This window comes from Salarias fasciatus, chromosome 6 (genome assembly GCF_902148845.1).
Source record: "Salarias fasciatus chromosome 6, fSalaFa1.1, whole genome shotgun sequence".
Lineage (NCBI taxonomy): Eukaryota > Metazoa > Chordata > Actinopteri > Blenniiformes > Blenniidae > Salarias > Salarias fasciatus.
The window spans coordinates 2,391,426-2,414,731 of NC_043750.1; the positions used below are offsets into that span (position 1 = coordinate 2,391,426).

Below are 23,306 nucleotides of genomic sequence, written 5' to 3' on the forward strand. Positions count from 1 at the left end.
GATGACAACAGCGTCATCTCTGGGGATCCTTCATCCCTCCACTAGATGTGAGTATCTTCATCAAACCTCTGGGTGACGTCGTTTCAAGCACAAAGGTGAGGGTTCAAATCTCACCAAGAACTACATCTGAATGAGTTTTTGGCATCAAAAGAGAACCAGAGTCAATAAAGCAGCTCTGTGAGTATATATGACACCAACATGCTCAACCTTTCCTCTTCTCTCTTTTTCTTTCTTCTTTTTTCCTTTTTTCTTCTTCCTCCCTTCTTCCCCCTTCTCTCCCATCTTTGTTGGATGAGTGTTCCCCAGCCTCAAGGCAGTATGGCATGAAATTAATAATAATGCATTGGTTTCATACAGCGCTTTTCTGGACACTTAAAGTCGCTTTACATTGCATTCTTCATTCTCTCCATACTGGGTGGTGGTAAGCTGCTGCTGTAGCCACAGCTGCCCTGGGGCAGACTGACGGAGGCGAGGCTGCCAGTCTGCACCATCGGCCCCTCCGACCACAGCTTTCATACCAGGCAAGGTGGGCGAAGTGTCTTGCCCAAGGACACAACGACAATTTTACGCCTGCGGGAGCGGGGATCAAACCGCCAACCTTCCGGTTATAGGATGACCTGCTCTACCAACTGAGCTCCTGTCACCCCTAAAAATTACACCATCCCAGTGCTGTTTAATGGCCACCGCTGGGGCGAGGTTTTATGGCCCATCACTGTCTGGTTTCTAAAGTAAGTTAACAACCTGAACATTGACTAACACTGAAGAATAATGAAGCACCCAGACTACGAAATTTACCGCCAGCTCCACTGCATATAACTTACTTTTCTGGCTACACCACCATCTCCAACCACATTCAAGACATATATGGTTGTCATGACAAAACCTATAGGAGTAATTTCATGCCAGACCACCTAAGAAAGTAGTCTGAGTGAAGACACATGGACACATGGTGCCTGTTTTCACTTGTCTTTAGGGCTCAACCCTCACATTAAGGTCATCAAAGATGGATTTGAACGCCAGGTGAAACCAGGGTGTAGACACTCCATCAAGCTGACAGGAATCAAGCTAGCTTTGTGAAAAAGTGCTTTGCAAATAATATGAAAGTCAGACCTTGTGGAACCTGTTGGACTGTGGTTCTCAGATCTAGGTTGTTGCATGCCTGTAGCAAAGATAACATACAACAGAATGAGATAAAACGAGAAAATTTTACTTTGTGCCTGCCAGCTGCTGGCAACAGTAATCTGTGTGTGTGTGTGTGTGTGTGTGTGTGTGTGTGTGTGTGTGTGTGTGTGTGTGTGTGTGTGTGTTCTTGTATTTCTATCCTTGTCGGGGCCAAATGTCCCCACAAGGATAGCAAAACGTGGAACGACGTGCCTTGTGGGACCTTTTTCCGGTCCTAAGTAGGAGAAACAGTGTTTTCTTGACCATGTTGTTGTTACTGAAAAAGGTAAAAGTGCAAAAACATTTCTTTAGGGTTAGGCTTTGTTGTGGTGTGGGTTAGGGTTAGGGTAAGGGTCAGGGTTAGGGGCTAGACATGAATGGGAGTCAATGGACGGTCCCCACAAGGATAGAAATACAAGACTGGGCGTGTGTGCGTGTGTGTATGACACCTCCACATTCACTGTGGGCTCTGAGCTGAGATCAGCCGTGACAGAAGCCGTTTCTCAGTTTGTGTACTACTCTGTACTTGTGTACTCATGAACTCATGCACTCATTAATCATCAGTCAGAGACCGAGTACTGATCTGAGAACTGTTGTTATTGGCACTTCATAAATAAAAGCTAAATTGAATTGAATTGGACTGATCCAATTCAAAGTATGCATCTCACCAAGTATGCAAGAAATACCCAGATGTGGACTAACTCCGCCCACTTTACTGAGTCTGCATCGGGCCAGACTTGTGCAGACTTGAGAATCAAAATTACCCAGAATGCATTTCGCAATACATGACAGAGAAGTAAACACACAGCGGTGGGTTAAAAAAACTGAAATGTTAATGTTATTGTTTAGCAGAACATAGTTTTAACAGTTTTAGGCGAGAATATAATTTAGTTTAGTTTAGTTTAATTAATTTCATTTTTTGAGCAGTTTACATTGGTCACTTTCGAGATTTACAACAAAAAATACATGTTGGCTCAAAAAAAGGAGTAGGCTGAAGCTAAAGCAAGCATATAACTGTTAAGAATTTTGACCGAGGCCCATTTCTCCACATCAGGCTGATTTGGAAATTTGTTCTGAGGATTTTGGACATTTGTGGACCACATGGCGGTCCAGGGTGACCTGGCAGACCGTAGTGACCCGGTGGACCGAGGTGACCCGCCAGTCCGAGGTGACTCGAGGTGACCCGCCAGTCCGAGGTGACTCGAGGTGACCCGGCAGTCCAAGGTGACCTGAGGTGACCCAGCAGACTGGGGTGACCCGGCGGTCCGAGGTGACTCGAGGTGATCCGGCGGGCCAAGGTGACTCGAGGTGACCCAGCAGACTGGGGTGACCCGGCGGTCCAAGGTGACTCGAGGTGATCCGGCAGGCCAAGGTGACTCGAGGTGATCCAGCAGACTGGGGTGACCCGGCGGTCCGAGGTGACTCGAGGTGATCCGGCGGGCCAAGGTGACTTGAGGTGACCCAGCGGACTGGGGTGACCCGACGGTCCCAGGTGACTCAAGGTGACCCGGTGGTCCGAGGTGACTTGAGGTGACCCGGTGGTCTGAGGAGGCTCAACGTGAGCTGGCGGGCCGAGGTGATTCAAGGTGACCCGGCCATCCGAGGTGACCCGGCAGTCCAAGGTGACTCGAGGTGAGCTGGCGGTCCGAGGTGACCCGAGGTGACCCGGCGGTCTGAGGTGAGCCGGCGGTCAGAGGTGACTGGAGGTGAGCCGGCACTCAGCTGCTTCATGTGGGCTGCAGCAGACTGCGGCTCTCCGCTGTGGTTAAACATGAGATATGGACCATTTCTGCACTATATGGCACACGGGATTATGAGGCGCACGTCAATGAATGGCTTTTTTAAAAACTTTTTTCATATGTAGGGCGCACCTCATTATGAGGCGCATAGATCAGACAACCCAGTCTCACGGCAATTCGCACTCTGAGTCACATCAATTAATCTATTGAATCGTGTCCAGGAGCAGCGCTGTTTTTTCAGTTTTTTTGCACAGTTTTTTCGTGTCCCACACCTCTTTTTAAAATAATACATTTCAATGAGAGCCACCTCGCCATGCACCCCTCACGGTTAAAGGATGTATATACTATTGTTTCTTCTATCCATACAGAAAACGGTAACATGCTGGAAACATCGTGATAATGTCCATTCCATTATAAAAGGGGGAGAATAACGTTCATCCACTTTCTGTATGAGCGAAATGCATATTGGTGATCTAGCTGGTTCCATTCTCGATTGAAATGTGTTCAGCAGTGAGTAAAGCCACATGTCAAAGCCAGTTTGACTGAGGACCACTCCTCTTCATGGACATACAGCACAGCGCCAGCATGACTGATCTAACCTGCTTAATCACCAGATCCAGCCAGCTGCTGAGCCCGGCTGGTCTCCAACTCCCCCACCGACAGCTCAGCCGTGGCCAGCCAGCTCCCCGCATCGGGGCTGCTGGGCTGCCACTCCCGGCGTCGCAGCAGGCGGGCTGCCACTCCCGGCGTTGTGGCGGGCAGGCTGCCGGGCTGCCGCTCCTAGCGTTGCAGCGGGCGGGCTGCTGGGCTGCCACTCCTGGCGTCGCAGCAGGCGGGCTGCCACTCCCGGCGTTGCAGCGGGCGGGCTGCTACTCCCGGCGTTGTGGCGGGCGGGCTGCCGGGCTGCCGCTCCCGGCGTTGTGGCGGGCGGGCTGCCGGGCTGCCGCTCCCGGCGTTGTGGCGGGCGGGCTGCCGGGCTGCCGCTCCCGGCGTTGTGGTGGGCGGGCTGCCGGGCTGCCGCTCCCGGCGTTGTGGCGGGCGGGCTGCCAGGCTGCTGCTCCTAGCGTTGCAGCGGGCGGGCTTCTGGGCTGCCGCTCCCGGCGTTGCAGCGGGCAGGCTGCTGCTCCCGGCGTCGCGGCTGACATGAGTGAAGGTTAGAGGTGGATAATGTGCGTGAAGTTTAATGTTTGCCATTTTGTTTAAACTGCCTAGCTTAGCTACAAGCAAGCAAAGCTTGATTGCTCATGTGATTATCCTGAAATTTCATGTCTTAAGGATCATCCATATAGTGGCAGTCATTTTTTAAAAATGTGTGAACTTCAGGAGTCAGACGAGAAATTCCCTGATTAATTTGCACAATTCCTCAATTTTTTCCCCCACCCCACTCCCCGAGTGTTCTATGAGCCTCTGTAACCGAGAAGACACCCCAAGGTGCAGCAGTCTTTACAGAATTCAGAATTCGGTTTCTTTATTACAGCAGCATCAGCTTCATGTTTCTTTCCCTCATGCTCATCTTCAGCAGTATGTTGATGACAGAGACCTAATGGCCCATAAACCATTGAACTGGCTGGAGTGCCATTGTGATTCTAGTGTAGCTTCATGTCATGTTCCAGATAAATCATGTCTGCAACACTTGTGAAGCAGTGGTGACTTCTCACACATGACTTTTTAATTCTTGAAATCATGTGAAAGATGATGTGTTTCATGAGATTTGTTAGTCGTCTGTAGGGGTGTCCTCAAATATTCGACGATTCGATGATTCATTCAAAGGGGCCTGATTCGTCTGCCAATCATACAGTCGAAGCATCGCAAAATGTGGTGATGAAATGAGGACCATTCCATTCCAGCTGTATGGGGGTGCTGAATGACTGATTTTACATAGAATTGCCTTTTTTTTTTAAAAAATAAACATGATATAAATCCTATTTGATTAGCCTATCAAATACACTGTGGATAAATGTATTTGTACTTTTATCCAATATTCTAACTATTTACTGTTTGTGAATGAACCACCGTGGTGAGTGGCACAACCCGATTTTGCACAGAGCTCCGTCACAGAGCAGCGTCTCGGTGGTGATTTGGCTTAACTTTAAAAGGCTCAAAATGTCAGGAAAAAACTTCAGACCAAGTCAAAGATGACCCAAAAAAGTCAAATGCAAGCTGTGTCCTTTCATATCACTTCACAACAACATGGCTTTCCACCTTAAACGGGTCAGTAGCCAGATAATTGGGCTAATAAAAGACGGTTCTGCTACTCAGTTCTCATTTTTAATGCTCACTTTTATTTCGTTTAATTGCAATATTTGAGGATATAATTATTATATTATTATTTTTATTTATCTAAAAGGCTAATTCTATTTAATTTAGTGTTTGTTTTTGCGTGGATGTTGCGCTGCGAAACGGACCGACACAGTGCAATTAAGCCTTTCATTTAATTTGATCAGATAATGTGAGAAATTGTTTAGCCAAAAAATGTGAGCTTATCTGCAGAGATTATAGATATAAATAAATGACAAGCTTTAGCCCGTTTGTTAGAAGTGGGTTTGGTTCTGGTCATTTGAACTACAGGCTACTTCATTTGTTTGATGTTTAGAGTTACCGACACTTTGTTCCAGTCTGTGCTTCAGCTGTGTGTAGGAAAAAAATAAGTGTTGTTTTACCTGCCTGCTGTTTTTTTATTATTATTATTATTAGTGCAGTCAGGGCCAGCTGTAGGCATAGGTGCCCCGATGCTCCGTGTGCTGTGTGAGCACTGCTCTGCTGTGCTGCGATGAGGCACGCTCCACAGCGCAGCGCCGCGCCACCCCCCACCCCCCCTCCACCCCCCGCCAAACAAGATGATAGATTTGACAATTGGCAGGAATCAGATTCGACCATGGACATTCTTAGTCGGGGACACCTCTAGTCGTCTGTGATGAATGAACTCTGTTTCAGGAAGATTCAAGCATTTCATGGTTTCAGAATATGAGGGAGACTCATATTTACCTGAAGCAACTCCATCAAAATGAGACCAAGTGTCAGTAAATCCAGAACAGAGCTGCTGAATGAGGCAGAAGCCATGAATTTTTATTATGGTCTGGTATATTTCTCATATTTAAAGAGCAAAGCAGCTAATAAAACCCTCTCCAGTGGTCACAATTCACAAAACCACCATGCAAAGACAAACATGCAGTTTTGTTCTCAATGGTATTTCTTGTAGGTTTGTCGATATTTCTTATTCAGTTAAGTGGAACATATACTGATATAAAGCAAACCAATGTCACAAAGCCGTGCTGCTCTCAGCCATAATGTTCAATAGAAAAGGCTCCAGAGTCACTGGATCTCATCATGTGTTGTCTGAGGGAGAGCTGCGATCGATACAGCCCATTCTTCTGTGGTTCCAGCGGACTGTCTGACACCTGCAGAGAACCAGAGAGGCTGTTTGATTTCCAGGAAATCATCTGGAATGTGTTCACTTTTAGGAGAACACAGAAAACTGTGATCCAGGTGAAGACAGCTCATAAGAATCCATCCACCCATCCAACCGACCATCCACTGAAGCAATGCAGTGGCTGCTGATCTGATCTCAGTGTGTGTCAATAAGGTCACACCTGAACAGGTAAGCAGTCCCACAAGCTAAACTAACAGCATGAGTTAACATGATTTAGTTCTCTTAACAATTGTGAGTTTAGTAATTTATCTCCTAAAATAAGCTTGAATTGAAAACCATATGAAGTCCTGATGAAAAATGATTATGAAAACTTTAGGCTTATTTAGTAATGGAGTCTCAGCACCAGCTGGTATCTTCTGAGTCTCCACTGTGCTGCATTTACACAGTCGGCGAGATTTAACCTGAGATTCTCTTCAATGTGTCGGTCAAAGTAACAATGTCTAATGAAATGGCACCTGAAGAAATGCGCTTGGATGAGGGCATTTTACCTCCTCAAACTTCTTGGCTTTGTACTGCTCTGCTCCTTTGAGGAAGTTCAGCAGTATAATGTCACACAGCACCGTGCCCTGCAGAGCAAAACACACCATCACCACCAGAAACAAGGAGAAAACACTGACCAAGACTAAATCACACATGCAGCCTCGTTGGTAATCATTTCATATTACTGTAGCACTCAAAAATTAATCACTATTCTTCTGCAAATATTTGTACATTAAGCATTTATGGTTGGTATGATATTACTGAAAAAACAAAGCTGAACTACTCCTCCATCCTCTGAGATCCACAGATCCTGATCGTATCCAGCTAACTGAAGTTCGGCTCACCTGGAGGGGTGAGCGGTCCTTCATAGGACAAACTCAGGCAAACACTCCCTTTCACACCTACAGTCACCAGCTCACCTCACACACAGGAGCTTACACTGCGGGAAGATAAAAACTAATCCTGTGCCAGAAGAAAATCAAGACTCAGAGAAAAACCTGGACTTGAACCTGACTTTTTGAACCTGTTCTTTTTGCATGACTGTGCTTTTGGGTTCACCAAAGACCCAGCTTGAATGTGGACTCATACTCACCACTCCCACTGAGGTGAAGGCAGCCACCATGTTAATGAGAGTGGGAATCATGTTGAACTTTCCTGCCTTCAAAGAAAGAAAGAAAGGAGATCTCAGCATGTTTCAGTCTCCACAAACAAAGCTAGAATCTTTTATTCAGGAGTGTAATCCACTCAGCTCTGACTGAAACTTACATTTCCATTGACCAGGACATCAAATCTGATGGCGTAGGCTTTAACCAGAGTGCGATAGTCTGTTCCGTTTTCCATCTTAAAGTATTTAGCAAACCTGCACAGACAGTCAAAGCACATGGTTGTTATTGCAGAGAACATTATGCAGTTTATGTGTGACTGTAAACCCAAGGAATACAGGTGAACTTAACAGAAACAGCACTGACTGTGAAGGAAATAAAAGCTTGTTTCTGAGTTGTTGTTTTTTGTGATTCACAGAACACAAATGTAAATGCAAGACTGTTGTCTTTGCTCCAAAAGCCGTGCTCACTCGTACAGTGGGAGTGGGGGTAGGGATGGGACTTGTTAAGAATTTAGCGATTCCCATTCCATTATTATTACTGCTTATCGATTCTCTTATCAATTCTCATTGAGTGAGAAATTAAAAAATTAAAATGGAGTGTTTGCATTAACTCTTTAATATCTGCATCCTGAACAGAAGAAAAAAATATCCAAGTCATGAAAACTTAGCAGCTGCCAGTCGCCCCAGTTTCATCATCTGGTGTGAAATTCAGCCGAACTCTGGAGCTTCTTCCTGACGCCCGGCTGGAAAGCTCAGAACCAGATTCCACCGCCTCACACTGGATGCCCCTGTCTGGTCCAGCTCCACAGCTCTGTCACTCACAGTCTGGTGTGTCTTCTGTCAGCTGATGGAGGTTGTCAGATCTGAGACTTCTTATTGTCTCATGCTAGCTGTTGCCAAAGCTGTCCGTCCCTGGGAGAGGGATCCCTCCATACTGTGGTTCTCCCCAAGATCTCTTCTTCTCCCACTGGGTTTCTGGAGTTTTTTCTTGCCGGATGTGAGGGTCTAAGGCGGTGGTTGCTTCGTTTTGTCTCCTTACTGTGAATCTGACATATTAACATTATGCTTATTCACTGTTTTTATTTTTACCAACCAATGTAACATCTTGAAGCCCTCTGAGGCAGCTGCTGTTGTGATACTGGGCTATACAAAAATGAATTGATTGATTGATTGATTGATTGATTGATTGATTGATCTGCCCCAAATATAATGTTAAAACCATCCAACAATTGAAAGCAATCCAAACCTCCATGTCTGTGGAAAATGCATGTTAAAACCGTGTGGGCTTCGGAAGCCCACAAGTTTTTTTTTTCTTCTCTGTAGGGGAGCCGCAGCTCCCCTGAAACCCTCTGGCGCCCCCCAGGGGAGGCGCGCCTCACACTTTGAAAACCCTAAACCATCAATAACACATATTACTGAAGCCATTTAACTTAAGTGAGCGACATGAACATTTTATTCACACAAAGCCACGTTGGATTTCTGTTCAGTGACTCATCCTGCTTCCAGCTTCACAAACCATAAACCATAGATTTCCATTGACAACGAACGAAATCCTTTCAAACTTTCTACAGTGATTCAATATTATATACAGGGGTGCACATAACTGGTACGCATGCGTGACAAAAATCACTGAGGCGTAACGTCACCTGCGCCACCACGCGCCTTCGCATACCTGACAGTCAGGTTATAAACGTCTCATCTGCATGTGCTCAGCACAACGGAGGAGTCAACTGTGAGAGACGGCAACAAAACAGCAGGCTTTAAGCAGCTTCTCTGGTGTCTCACCACCACAAACAACAAAGACGAGGCAAACTGAGCCGGAGCCCAACAAAAGAGGTTTTTCTGAAGAGTGGCGAAAAGATGTGCCGTGGCTCGAAGCTAATGAGGAGCGGACTGAAATGTGGTGCAAGATTTTCCGGTCACATCCACATCCAGCAGACAAAACAGGTGCATTTTATAAAGTCTCAAAGAATTTCAGTCATCCTTTATTTTACGAACATGAAAAGAGCAACTGCTCTGCAAAGAGCTGCTCTGCATCTGCCGGATGCAGAGCAGCTGGCACAAGATCGCCAGCAATGGAAAAATCCAGTTAACCTGGTCGGCTCAACGCACCGGGATGGGATACCCTGAGCCTCCTGGAGCACTGAGTGAGTAAGTAAGTATAAAAGAAAACAGCAAAGAGCACGTTAATGTGGCGCAAGCTATTGGTAATGAACAAGCCAGCTGAGAAGAAATATCCAATCATCCGCTTGCCAGATGGCGAGACAGGCTGAATGAACAAATGATCTTCCTTTCATCTTAAAGGAGTCATATTATGCTATTTTTCAGTCATGTCATATCGGTCACGGATGCCCAAAAACATAGTATATAAGTTTGTTTGCCCCAAATTCGTCCTCTGTTCGGAGTGTGAGGGTCTAAAAAGTGGCTCTGAGGAGCCTTCTTCAGAACAGCCTATTTTGACAGCCTATTTTCCGTGATGAACTTGAATGCATCTGGCCACGCCCACCTCGTAAATTCACTGTCGTTAAGAACGCACCTTACAGGAAATTACACCGGAAGTTTCAAAATAAAACACAATGCACGACCTCACGGACGTAAACTTCTTCCTATATGTTGTTATTCCGCCGCCTCGGGAGGAGAGAATCAGCTGAACAGGGTCCAGACAGCAGCAAACGCGGAAATTACCGTTTTTATATAGAATGAACCAAACAAAAGGAACTATTGGACAAAGAAAAGCTCTCATTTGAGATCGAAACATAAACCATGTACTCATCCTTGCTGGAAGTCTATAAATTACAGATCAGTGTGGCTGGACGAGCAGAGCGACCTTGCAGAAGCGATTTGAGGTGTTTTTTTTTTTTTTATTTTCTGTTTATATCATGTGTTGTTGGTGTGATATCGAGAGCAGAGAGCCTCTCAGAGGAGCAGCCCTCTTCATCCGGACGGCGCTGCCGGTGTGTGTTGACTTTGTGCCCGGCGCGCAGTGCGCCTCCGCTGGGCTCCGGAGCTTCGCAGCGTCCCGGCGAGGAGAGGAGCGGCCCGGCGGCCGGGCGAGCCCTGCGTCTCCGCCGGCTTCGTGAGCTTCCGTGGAGCAGCTCCGGGCCGTTTACCCAATCGGCCCCAACTCGGCCCTGGAAGTCAGACGCCCGGGCGCCGTCACAGCCGCGGCCGACTCAAAGAGCCTCTCTGCTGGGGAGAGGAGCTCCGCTACGTTCCCATCAGAGCTAACTGTGGCTAAGCTAGCAAAAACTGTCAGCTCGTCAGCTGACCCACCTGAAGACGGAGGAGGAGCTGACTTTATGAAAACACTGGAGATGGATGAGAAAATACAGCCGAAATGAGTAATATATATATATATATATGAGAAATATATTTTCTTAAAAGTGGAGTGCACAATTGAGGGAGGCGACTGAATTTTTCACTTCTGGGGGATCATACATAGGCTCTGGGAGGCAACATGACTGTAAAGACTCCTTTTTAAAGTGAGTTTTGCATAATATGACACCTTTAAAAAGATCCTTTATGTATGCTGACGATTCAACTACATATTATGATACAGAGAACCTGCACATCTTAAATCATACGCTTCAAAGTGATTCAGACCAGGTATCTGAATGGGTGGAGTCTGATAAACTAGCATTAAACGTTAGTAAAACGAAGTGCATGATTCTAGACTCTAGGAAGCAATCAAAGAATAGAAACTTTTTTGTCGTTCACCATAAATAATATCCCTCTGGAGCAGGTGCATAAGTTTGTTCCCCTAGGCTTAACCATGAAGAAAATCTGAGCTGAACTAGTTGTGTTGAAAAGATTATGACAAAAATGAGAAGAGCTCTTTCTGCTATTAGACGATATGCCGACTTCATGACAGACTCGTCAGTCAAACATGTCACCCAGCCTTTAGTGCTATCTCATCTGGATTACTGCTCAGTCTGGTAACGCTTCCTTTTACAGTACGGTAATTACCATGTATTAACATGGTAATTGCAAGGTAAGTACCATGTAATAAGGAGAAGTTACTGTAAAATTACCATGTAATTACAGGGTAACTATGTTGCTTTTTTTTTTTTTTTTTTTTTTTTTTCCCTTGTCCTGTTCGGCAGCTGGGGCGTGCAATATTGTATGATTGTAGCCTTTTACTATCCGAACAGATTTTGATATTAGCAGCAGGACGAGACTGAGTCTCCTCCTGCTGCTGCCTTTATTTAAAGCTGGCATCCGGCATGGCTGCCGGACAGGACCGGGACGGAAATGCTCAGAGAGCAGGGACAGAAAGAGAGAAAGATAAAGAGAGGGAGAACGGAAGGGGGGGGGGGGGGCACAACCTATGTACAAAGTCACAATACAAAACAGTGTTGTCGACACACCACACGCAACCTAGAACAATCCCAAACCCCCAATCTAGACAACACCAACACAGAGCCGACAACCAACACAGAAAATTACAGAACCATACATACATTTTTTTTTTTACTTTTTTTCCGAACCATATTAGTGAACAGACCAGGCCACAAAAATAAAAGGAGGTGTAGGGGAGGAAGGAAATGCAAGGACACCACAAACCGTTTTTTTTTTTTTTTTTGAATATAGCTAGTCGTAACTAGTAGTAAACTCGGGGCGTGCATCAAGAGAGGTCTGCTACAGATCACCATTATTCTAACCACCACAAGAAGACAAGGTAACCCAGTATGTAAAGAGTGATTAAAGATCAACGTGATCATGTGAATATGATGGTGACAGTGATGGTGATAGTGATCATGCATATATGACCTCTGACCTCTGAGAAGGCCAGAAGCAGGCCAGAGAGGCCCTCAGAGCCCAGACAGCCGGCGGTCATCACAGAGCCCGGATCCAAGCCGCCCCCCCAGGCATACGCCCACGCTCCGGTCCAGAAACGGGGCAGAGGAAAGCCCCGGCCGGGGACCCCGGCAGTCCCGGGGCCCGGGCCCCGCGGAGCCATGACCGGCAGGAGCCGGTCCACCCCGGGCGCCGGACGCCCGGGGCGGGCAGGGCCGAGAGCCCAAGGCCCAAGAGCCCAGGAGCCAACCCCCCACCCAGGCGGAGGGCCATGACCCATCCGGGAGAACCAGCCCACACGGGCGGCTACCCGCCCCGGGCCGGTACACCCCCCAGCGCTCCGGCCACGCACCCCGAGATCCAGGGCATCACCCCCCCCCCCCCCCCCCCCCCACCCCCACCCCACGACCCCCACCCGGAACCCACCCCCCCGTCCACCGCCCGGCCCACCCCTCCCACCCCCTGTCCTCTCCCGCCTCACTCCCCCCCGCCCCAACCCAACACTCATACCCACTCACTCATACTGACACACACACATGCACACACGCACACACACAACCACTCATCCCCAAACCAAACGCACACACACACACACTCACATTCCAACACACTCACACCCTCTCACGCACACGCTAACAAGCTCGCACACGCACGCACGCACACACGCACGCACGCACGCACGCACGCACACACACACACACACACACACACACACACACACACACACACACACACACACACACACACACACACACAGTCCATCCTACCCCAAACACACTCACATTCCCGCGTCATCCAACTGTCACATCCTGTGGGAGACACCCCCGGAAGGCAAGGGAACACCGAACCCCACATCCAGACATGCAAAAACAAGAGAGCTGCCAAAGATAAACATTTTAATCAAATGGAGTTCAACTTCTTATAAAACAATTTACAAAACTGCACATTTTTAGCAGTCAGGCACCTTTTTTTTTTAAGAAACAGAACAGATTTCTTTTGCAAAAAACAAAATACAAATAACAGTGATAAACAATCACTATAAATCTTTGGCAGCTCTCTTGTTTTTGCATGTCTGTCACAGTGAGGTGTTTGGAGTGAGGAAGTGTAATAATAATGTGTTCATCTTAATGTAATGTGATGGCTGGTGATGGTGGTTTTGATGGAAACTCTGATCTCCTGACAGATACAGTGTGCTGTTCAGAGACTGGATCACACACACTGATCAGGTTTGCTGCATTTTTGGTGCAAGTGTGTGGGGTAATGTGAAAGTTTCCGAGTAACAGGCTAAATACTGAGTAATTACCAGGTAATAACATGGAAACAGACCTCACTTCCTTTTACAGTACAAATCCACTTTAATAACTATGTAATTTCCAGGTAGGTATTTTTGCAGTTCCTGGGTAACGAATAAGTAGTTACCAGGTAATAGCGTGGAAACAGGCCTCACTTCCTTTTGCAGTAGTCCACAGTTCAACCGTAATTACCAGGTAAATGTTGTAGTTACTGGGAAATACTAAGAAGTTACCAGGTAAGTAGCAAAAAACACTTGACTACTAGGGAAATACATAGCGTACACACCTAGCAGTACCTAGTAATACCTAGTAAGAAGTCTACATTTCCCATTGATTACATGGTAATTACTTAGTAATTACTTAGTAAGTACTTGGCAATTAAGGACATAGTTGCTATATACATTATAATTACCCAGTAATTAATACTTACTACCAGGTAGTTACTTGGTATTTGCCTGGAATGGGCTTGGTAATTACTCTAAAAGTACTAGGTAATTAGCAACATAGTTACCCTGTAATTACATGGTAATTTTACAGTAACTTCTCCTTATTACATGGTTCTTACCTTGCAATTACCATGTTAATACATGGTAATTACCGTACTGTAAAAGGAAGCGTTACCAACAGCCCTATGGTCGTGTACCGCAAAAAAAGGTATTCACAAGCTACAGGTTCTGCATGGCAAAGCTGCAGGAGGAATCGGAGGTCCCCTGCCCCAGTCTTCATCCAGGGAGTGGAAGTGGAGAGGGTGGACTCATACAAGTGCATTGGGATTCAAATTAACAAGAAACTGGACTGGTCCCATAACACCAAAGCCCCCTTCAGGAAGGGTCAGAGCAGCTGTTCTTCCTGAGGAGACTGAGGTCTTCTCCTGAAGGCCTTCTACCAGTCTGCTGTGGCCAGCACGCTGTTCTTTGCTGTGGTGTGTTGGTGGGCGGGCATCAGGGCTGGGGAGGCCAGCAGGACCAATAAGCTGGGGAGGAAGGCCCGTTCTGCGGTCGGTCTTGAACTGGACACTCTGGAGTCGGTGTCTGAGAGGAGGGTGAGGGATAAAACTGATACCATCTTAGATAATCCCTCTCACCCGCTCCAGGGAGAACAGGGGCAGACGGGCGGCTCATTCAGCCATCTCCTTGTTGCACCCGGGGCAGAACGGAGCAGTTCCGGCGCTCCTTTGTGCCCACTGCCATAATACTCTAATAACAGTGGAAGCCACGGGCGGTCATCATGCTGACACACTCACACTCCTGTCTGTTATTGCACGTCACACTGCACCTCATGTTTATTCTTTATTTTTATTTTTCTATTTTTACTGCCATTTTATCTGGTCACTTATCGAATCACTTCATTTGTATATAGTCATATTGTATTATTGTCTTTCTATTCTCATTTTTATTATTTCTCTGCTTATGCTACTGGAACACCTGAATTTCCCCTGTGGGGATCAATAAAAGAGTATCTTAACTTATCTTATCTTCTTCGCTGTCCATTTCAGACACATGTTGAATATATACACCAGAGTCTTTTGTGGCTACATGTGGAGAAGAGATTAGAGAATAATCTTTTTTTTTGGAATGTACAGGAATAAATGAAACCAAGGCCTCTTTATGAGAAAATTACATATGTTCATGAACGCCATAACCATTTGGCTAGGCGCCATATGGCAGATTATATACAGGACTGTCTCAGAAAATTAGAATATTGTGATAAAGTTCTTTATTTTCTGAAATGCAATTAAAAAAACAAAAATGTCATACATTCTGGATTCATTACAAATCAACTGAAATATTTCAAGCCTTTTATTATCTTAATATTGCTGATTATGGCTTACAGTAGGGCTGTCACGATATCAAATTTTCTCTTCACGATTATCATGGGCAAAAAATATCACGATAACGATATTATCACGATATCAGCAAAAATGTAACTAATAATGATACAAACATTCAGATTAATCTTTAATTTTATTTTTGTTTTCTCTCTTTTCCCAAATGAATTACATTCAGAATACCTGTCAAATGAGGTGTTGAAACAATGTGAGAACAGTAACTGTACAACTGCATACAACAGTGTAGTTACACTCAACTAATTAAAATCTGATGAACTGATTAACAGAGGATCCACAGCAGAGGCATAATATACGTCGGGTTGGTGGGTTATGAAAACCCACGGCCCTGTTGGGGTGAAATCCTGTCCCACCACCACACTACCGAGGATTTTTTTTTGTTTGTTTGTTTAAATCCGAGGCGGAATGAGCAGCAGCTGCTTCTCTCCAGCCAGAGGCGCCGCTACTGGCTAGGGCCCCGAGCTGAAGGGGGCCCCGAGGGACGGCTGACATCAGTCAATTTCAATGACAAGTTTAAGGTGCTACGCTCGACGCTGCAACGACAACGTGTCGAAAATCCCCCGCATGGGGCCCTTTCCAATTACTCACCGGTTAGTTGCTAGAAGGGGGCCGGCGGAGAAGACGGCGGATATCAGCGACACAACTTGAAATCCCCCGGACACATTACAATGACACGTCTGGAACCTACCTAATGGGGCCCCACTGCTACCCGGCTAGCTTCAACGTGCAGTCAGTGTTGCTAAACACACTTTTTTTCGGGTTAGGATAGAGCGTCTCGCTGTCGTTGTCAACATGTTTAGTTCACTCGTGATGCTCGCTAACTGGGAGCCACGCTAGCTAGGAGCCGAGCCGCTACCGCTGCTCTGCTGTGTTTACATGTGAGGGGAGGGGGAGAGGTGGGGGGGCTGCAGGAGGGAGACGAAGCAGGGCGGAAGAACAGGAGCGGATTTTGAAAATACACTTCAACACGTTTCAACTGGCACTAGATCCTCTTTACGATATTATCATGGGCGCATTTTGAACACAATATTGAAATTTCATTTTTTTAATACCACGATTATCGTCAATACCGGTTTACTGCGACAGCCCTGGCTTACAGCTTAAGAAAACTCAAAAATCCTATCTCAAAATATTAGAATATTTCCTCAGACCAAGTAAAAAAACCAAATTATAACAGCAAAACAAAATCAAACATTTGAAAATGTCCATTAATGCACCCAGTACTTGGTTGGGAATCCTTTTGCACGAATTACTGCATCAATGCGGCGTGGCATGGAGGCAATCAGCCTGTGGCATTGCTGAGGTGTTATGGATGCCCAGGATGCTTCAATAGCGGCCTTTAGCTCATTTGCATTGTTGGGTCTGGTGTCTTTCAGCTTCTTCTTGACAATACCCCACAAATTCTCAATGGGGTTCAGGTCAGGGGAATTGGCAGGCCAATCGAGGACAGTAATGCCATGGTCAGTACACCAGTTACTGGTGGTTTTGGCACTGTGGGCAGGTGCCAGATCATGCTGGAAAATGAAATCATCATCTCCACAGAGCTTTTCAGCAGGAGGAAGCATGTCGTGCTCTAAAATCTCTTGGTACACAGCTGCATTTACTCTGGACTGGATGAGACACAGTGGACCAACACCAGCAGCTGACATGGCTCCAAACCATCGCTGACTGTGGGAACTTCACACTGGAGTTCAAGCAACTTGGATTTTGCTCCTCTCCAGCCTTTCTCCAGACTCTGGCGCCTTGACTTCCAAATGAAATACAAAACTTGCTTTCGTCTGAAAATAGGACTTTGGACCACTCTTCAACTGTCCAGTGCTTCTTTTCCACAGCCCAAGTCAGACGCTTTTTCCGTTGTCTTGAGTTCAGAAGTGGCTTGACCATGGGAATACGGCTATTGTAGCCCATTTCCCGGACACGTCTGTGAACAGTGGCTTTTGATACCTGGACTCCAGCTTCAGTCCACTGTCTTTGAAGCTCCCCCAAATTCTGGAAGCGGCTCTTCTTCACAATGCAGTTCAGCCTACGGTCATCTCTCTTGGCTGTGCAGCGTTTTCTGCCACATTTCTCCCTTCCAACAGACTTTTTGTGAATGTGCTTTGAAACTGCACTCTGTGAACAGCCTGCTCTTTGAGAAATCTCTTTTTGTGTCTCACCCTCCTGATGGAGGGTGTCAGAGATGGTCCTCTGGACAGCAGTCAGATCAGCAGTCTTCCACATACTTGTGATTTAGTTTACTGAACCAAGCTGGGTGTTTTTCAAGGCTCAGGAAACACTTGCAGGTGTTTCGAGTTATTTAGACGATTCAAGTGATTAGTTAAATAGCCTACTAGTATACTTTTTCATGATATTCTAATATTTTGAGATAGGATTTTTGAGTTTTCTTAAGCTGTAAGCCATAATCACCAATATTAAAATAATAAAAGGCTTGAAATATTTCAGTTGATTTGTAATGAATCCAGAATGTATGACATTTTTGTTTTTTTTTAATTGCATTTCAGAAAATAAAGAACTTTATCACAATATTCTAATTTTCTGAGACAGTCCTGTATGTCTTCCTAAGGCTCAAACAGGTGCAATGCAGAGAGCGGTGAAGTACAGGGCAGCTAATCTGTGGAACAATTTACTTTTAGCAGTAAGAAAAGAGAACAACATAAAAACTTCTAAAACCATGCTGGCAAAAATGTTTAAAGCTTGATTTAATCGGTGGTGCAGTTTGTGTTTCTTTTATGTTTTAATTGTATTATTGTCTTGTTTCATTCTAATTCTATTGTGTGTATGCGCTCCTTTCACTTTTTATTTCATTGTATTCTACTGATTAATGGCTTTATGTAATGCATTTCATTTTAAATAGTTATGGACCCCAGGAAGACTAGACTTCACCCTGGTGGCAGCTAATGGGGATCCAATCTCTATTAAATTGATAAATAAATAAACACCAGACATGAATCTCTTTACATGAGGGGGAGGAGCCCGACCAGGGTTAGGAAGGTGAGGAGGGGGACCAGTGAAGACGTGAGATGTGAAACTCCAGCTGCATTTACAGCACTGAAATAAATTTGACCTACTTGCACACATACACTGTGGGCTAAACACAATGATCCTTTTTCTTTGTGTTTCGATCACAGTAAGTTGAACTCTGATGGATGGAAGTTACTTTGTGTGTGAATAAAAGTGATAATTGTCTTGGAAGTATGAGAGCAATGTGTGAATCAAACCTTGAAGGTTTTTCTTACTGTAATTGTTTTTCTCCTTCAGTTTCTTTTACAATATGTATTCTGTTAGCTGAACAACAACAACAACAACAACAACAACAACAACAACAACAACAACAACAACAACAACAACCAAAAAAAGCACAGTAACCATTGTGAGTGAAGGACTGGGCTCAGATAGAAAGGTAGACAAGGAATATTCCTTGTTCCTCTGCCTTAACGACAAAACATCTAAACATTTCGGCTGTCAGTGCTCACTCAATGCCAAAGAGACACTGATCATTTGTTTGAGAGAAATTTCGTTTTATCGCCTGAATGAACAGTTTTGCGAGAGCTCTGAGCTTTGACAGGTGAACCATGTGGTTCTGCTGAACCGTCCAGAAGGACCAAGAGAACTGAGAACGTCTGGTCTGTTTCGAGAAACGAGCCAAAGCTGTTGAGAATCATCTCTGTATTTTGGAGGCTCTGACTGTTAATATGGGAAAGAAACGTAGCTTTGAAACATGAGTGAATGGTTTTGGAGAGAGATGGTGAACTATGGTGTCGAGCTGAACTATAAGACCGTTTTGCCAAATGATCTTAGAGTTTTGAAACAAACTTGTTGAGACACTAAGTGCACTGAAACGAGCTTCTGCCGTCTGCATCAGCTGAACGTAAAGAGCACAACACCGCTCTGTCATTTTCCTACAGTGTAAGCATTGTAGTTCAAGCAGGCCTTCATCTTCAGTCACGTGTGGCTGTGCTCTCTGAATGTAACATGGCAGCAAATACCTGAAGTTGTATCCTGGCGAGACAGTGTTCTTCTGGGACATAGCGTCCAGCCGGGTGAAGGAGTAGGAGGGGTTACACTGGTCGTCTGACTTGTCCAGGTCACACACCCAACCGATTTTGATCCCGATCACTCCGCCCTGCTCCAGTCAAACATAACAATGTCTCTGATCCACATAAATCCACATTTACAACAAAGTCCAATACAAATTACTATCAGTTACACTGAAAGTTTGACCAGAATTCTGTTTGACAGAGGTTTAAGGCACAAGGTGCTGCCAATAACTGATGTTTGTTTATTGAATGATAGAACAAAGCCTGTATCTTCCTTGGCTACCGTGTTTGCCAGTTTGGTGAAGTTCTGCTGAGCGTAGTGGACCACGTCTCCCACTCTGAAGATGGGGCAGTAAGTGTTGTTGACCATGTCAAAGTTACACTTTTTGATGTAGCTGTCAGTGATTGTAGGAAGAAAGTTCCCCCTGCAGGTGAAACCAACATGTCAGCCATGTCTCCTGAGAAGCACTGGGAGCAGATTCACTCAGAGAGCAGCAGGTTGCAGGGAAGCAGTACTTTGTGTAGTTGAAGGTTGGAAAGCGAATGCTGTTCTTAATGAAGATGGTGAAATTCTCCACTTCCATCATTGGTCTCCTGGACACAGGGCAATAGACAACAAACACATCCACAAAGTTTAGAGGCAAATTACAATAAACACTAAAATACAGAATTCCAGGTGAAATACAACTCCATTTCATTTAAATCTTGTTCCAATGAAGCTTTGCCATCAGTGCACTTAAAGACTATTATAAACCTACTCAGTAGTATATATTAGAAGTGCACCACAAAATAGAAGATCCTTATTCACAAGAACATTAATCATCACAGAGAAATGCAACAAAGCAGCCTAGGGCCAAAGATGTTTGACCAAAGTGTCAAATAATGTTGGAACAGTTGATGTCGGATCAGCACAGCCTTTTTACAGTAACAGTAATGTGGAAAAGCCAGTAGGTTTGCAGAGTGTGCCCCCTTGTGGTGACTAGTGGTAAGCGCACCCTTCACTTGAGACGCCACAGCCTCCTGCTTCATGAGCTGAGCAAGAGGCTCGTGGCAGCTCCACTCTGGCAGCTCCAGTTACGGCATTGCTGAGCAACAGTAACTCATGATAGACTGTTGATATTTCTAAAGGGAAGTCAAAAACAAATCTTTTTAATCAAGCTATTAACTGACCTTTTATTCAATTCAATTCAGCTTTATTTATAAAGTGCCAACTGCAACATAGTCATTTCTAGACACTTTTACAGAGCAGACCCAACAGATCCACATTAGCAAGAACCCTGCAGAACCAGGCTCAGAGGAGAACCCTGCAGAACCAGGCTCAGAGGAGAACCCTGCAGAACCAGGCTCAGAGGAGCAGAACCCTGCAGAACCAGGCTCAGAGGAGCAGAACCCTGCAGAACCAGGCTCAGAGGAGCAGAACCCTGCAGAACCAGGATCAGAGGAGCAGAACCCTGCAGAACCAGGCTCAGAGGAGCAGAACCCTGCAGAACCAGGATCAGAGGAGCAGAATCCTGCAGAACCAGGATCAGAGCAGAACCCTGCAGAACCAGGCTCAGAGGAGAACCCTGCAGAACCAGGCTCAGAGGAGCAGAACCCTGCAGAACCAGGATCAGAGGAGGAGAACCCTGCAGAACCAGGCTCAGAGGAGGAGAACCCTGCAGAACCAGGCTCAGAGGAGAACCCTGCAGAAACAGGCTCAGAGGAGGAGAACCCTGCAGAACCAGGCTCAGAGGAGAACCCTGCAGAACCAGGCTCAGAGGAGAACCCTGCAGAACCAGGCTCAGAGGAGCAGAACCCTGCAGAACCAGGATCAGAGGAGCAGAACCCTGCAGAACCAGGCTCAGAGGAGCAGAACCCTGCAGAACCAGGCTCAGAGGAGGAGAACCCTGCAGAACCAGGCTCAGAGGAGGAGAACCCTGCAGAACCAGGCTCAGAGGAGGAGAACCCTGCAGAACCAGGCTCAGAGGAGGAGGCTTTCTGCTGCTCCGGTTGGGGTGAAGGGACAGACAGAGATGGAGACAGGACAGTTTTTTTGTATCCACATATAGGTGCTCATCAGAAAATTAGAAAATCATGAGAAAGTTGATTTATTTCAGTAATACCACTCAAAAAGTGAACCTTGTCGAATGTATACATTCATTCCACACGGACTGATGTATTTCAAGTGTTTATTTTTTTGTTGATGATTAGAACTGAAAACTAATAAAAACAAACCCAAATTCACTATCTCAGAAAATTTGAATATTTTGAAAAGGGTGAGTACTGAAGACACCTGGTGTCACACTCAATCAGCCTGATAACTCAAAACACCTGCAAAGGCCTTCAAATGGTCCCTCAGTGTAGTTTTGTAGGCGATACAATCATGGGGAAGGCTGCTGACCTGACAGTTGTTCAAAGACCATCATTGACACCTTACACAAGGAGGACAAAAGAAGCCGGTTGTTCACAGAGCTCTGTGTCCAAACACATTCATCGAGAGACAAAGGGAAGGAAGGAAAAGATGCAGTACAAAAAAAGTGTACAAGCACTAGGGACACCTGCACCCTGATACAAAACATGTTCAAACATGTGGGGGAGATTGACAAAGAGTGGACTGCAGCTAGACTCAGAGCTTCAGGGACTTATGCGAGACATGGGTCTCAGCTGTCGCAGTCCTTGTGTCAAGCCACTCTTGACCAACAAATAGCGTCAGAAGCGTCTCGTTTGGGCTAAAGACAAGAAGGACTGGACTGCTGCTGCCTGGTATAAAGTCATCTTCTCTGATGAAAGCAAATTTTGCATTTCCTTTGGAGACCAGGGTCCAGAGTCTGGGGGAAGCAAGGTAGGTCACAGATTCCACGTTGCCTCAGGTCTAGTGTCAAATTTCCACAGTCAGTCATGGTTAGGGGCGCCATGCCCTCTGCTGGTGTTGCTCCTTTGTGTTTCCTGAAGTCCAAGGTCAATGCAGCCATCTACCAGGAAGTTTTAGAGCACTTCCTGCTTCCTGCTGCTGAGCAGTTTCATGGTAATGCAGATTTCATTTTCCAACAGGACTTGACGCCTGCACACAGAGCCACAGCTCTCAGGACCTGGTTTAAGGACCTGGTTTTCAGATTGGTAAAAGAAGTTCCTTTTTTGTGATGGGAATTGGTATATTGCATTGTGAAGAGAGACTGAGTTTGAATACAGTATATTGTTTACCTGAGTCTACCTTTTTTAACCATTTTATCTTTAAAAGTGTTTTGTTTACTGAAAGTACTGTACTTTTCTGTGGGTTTTACTTTATTCGTTTATGCAATTTATTTTGTAGCGGGATGCACATTGATACCTGCAGTCCTGGGAGAGCAAATGAGCAGTGAGAGAGTGGGCCATGTGATCGAGAATGAGCGAGCAGGTGGCGGAGGCAGTTCGAGGCATGCAGGGACGAGCAAGCTATAGTTGAATGAATGAAAGAACCTTGAGAACGGAGCGGGACAGATGATCCGGGACATTCTTATAGTTATCGGGGTGAAACATCGCTGGAGGACTGTGAGAAAAGTCTGTGGAACGGCCACACCAGTCATCAAGCCTGGGCAGTGTCGCTCTGCAGTGAAGAGTAGCAGTTAGCTCGCTAAGCTAGCTGCGCCTGCAGTACAGTGTGTTGCTAACCCAGCCAGCCGCCGTTTGAGTGGAGGAATGTGGACTTAGTGATCAGAGGGGATTGCCAGGACCATTTTTTCTTCTGCACAGAGACTGTGGATTACTTTGGACGACTTTGTGCTCGTTAGGCAAATTTGTGTGGAGCTTGGAACTTTATAACAAGGAAATCATCTGACTGTGCGTAAGCTTATCCCTTTACCACTGGCGCCATCTGGTGGACTACAATGGAACAGGCCTGCAACGTAGGGTGGGCTTTGCTTGCTGTTTTCATTTAGATGCTGGCTTAGGTTATTATGCTAAGG

At 45.8% G+C, this 23,306-nt stretch overlaps 1 protein-coding gene across 1 annotated transcript in view; it reads right to left on the reverse strand.

The window, feature by feature from the left end:
• Nucleotides 1-6,178: 6,178 nt before the first annotated feature.
• p2rx4a (purinergic receptor P2X, ligand-gated ion channel, 4a) overlaps nt 6,179-23,306 on the reverse strand; it is a 55,838-nt gene continuing 38,710 nt past the window's right edge. Inside the window, exons 6-12 of the mRNA XM_030095199.1 lie at nt 19,903-19,980; nt 19,670-19,811; nt 19,336-19,472; nt 7,576-7,669; nt 7,403-7,468; nt 6,819-6,896; nt 6,179-6,298 (exon numbers count right to left, since the gene is read on the reverse strand). Of these exons, the coding sequence (XP_029951059.1) occupies nt 6,179-6,298; nt 6,819-6,896; nt 7,403-7,468; nt 7,576-7,669; nt 19,336-19,472; nt 19,670-19,811; nt 19,903-19,980 (715 nt within the window). The remainder of the gene's footprint in view (nt 6,299-6,818; nt 6,897-7,402; nt 7,469-7,575; nt 7,670-19,335; nt 19,473-19,669; nt 19,812-19,902; nt 19,981-23,306) is intronic.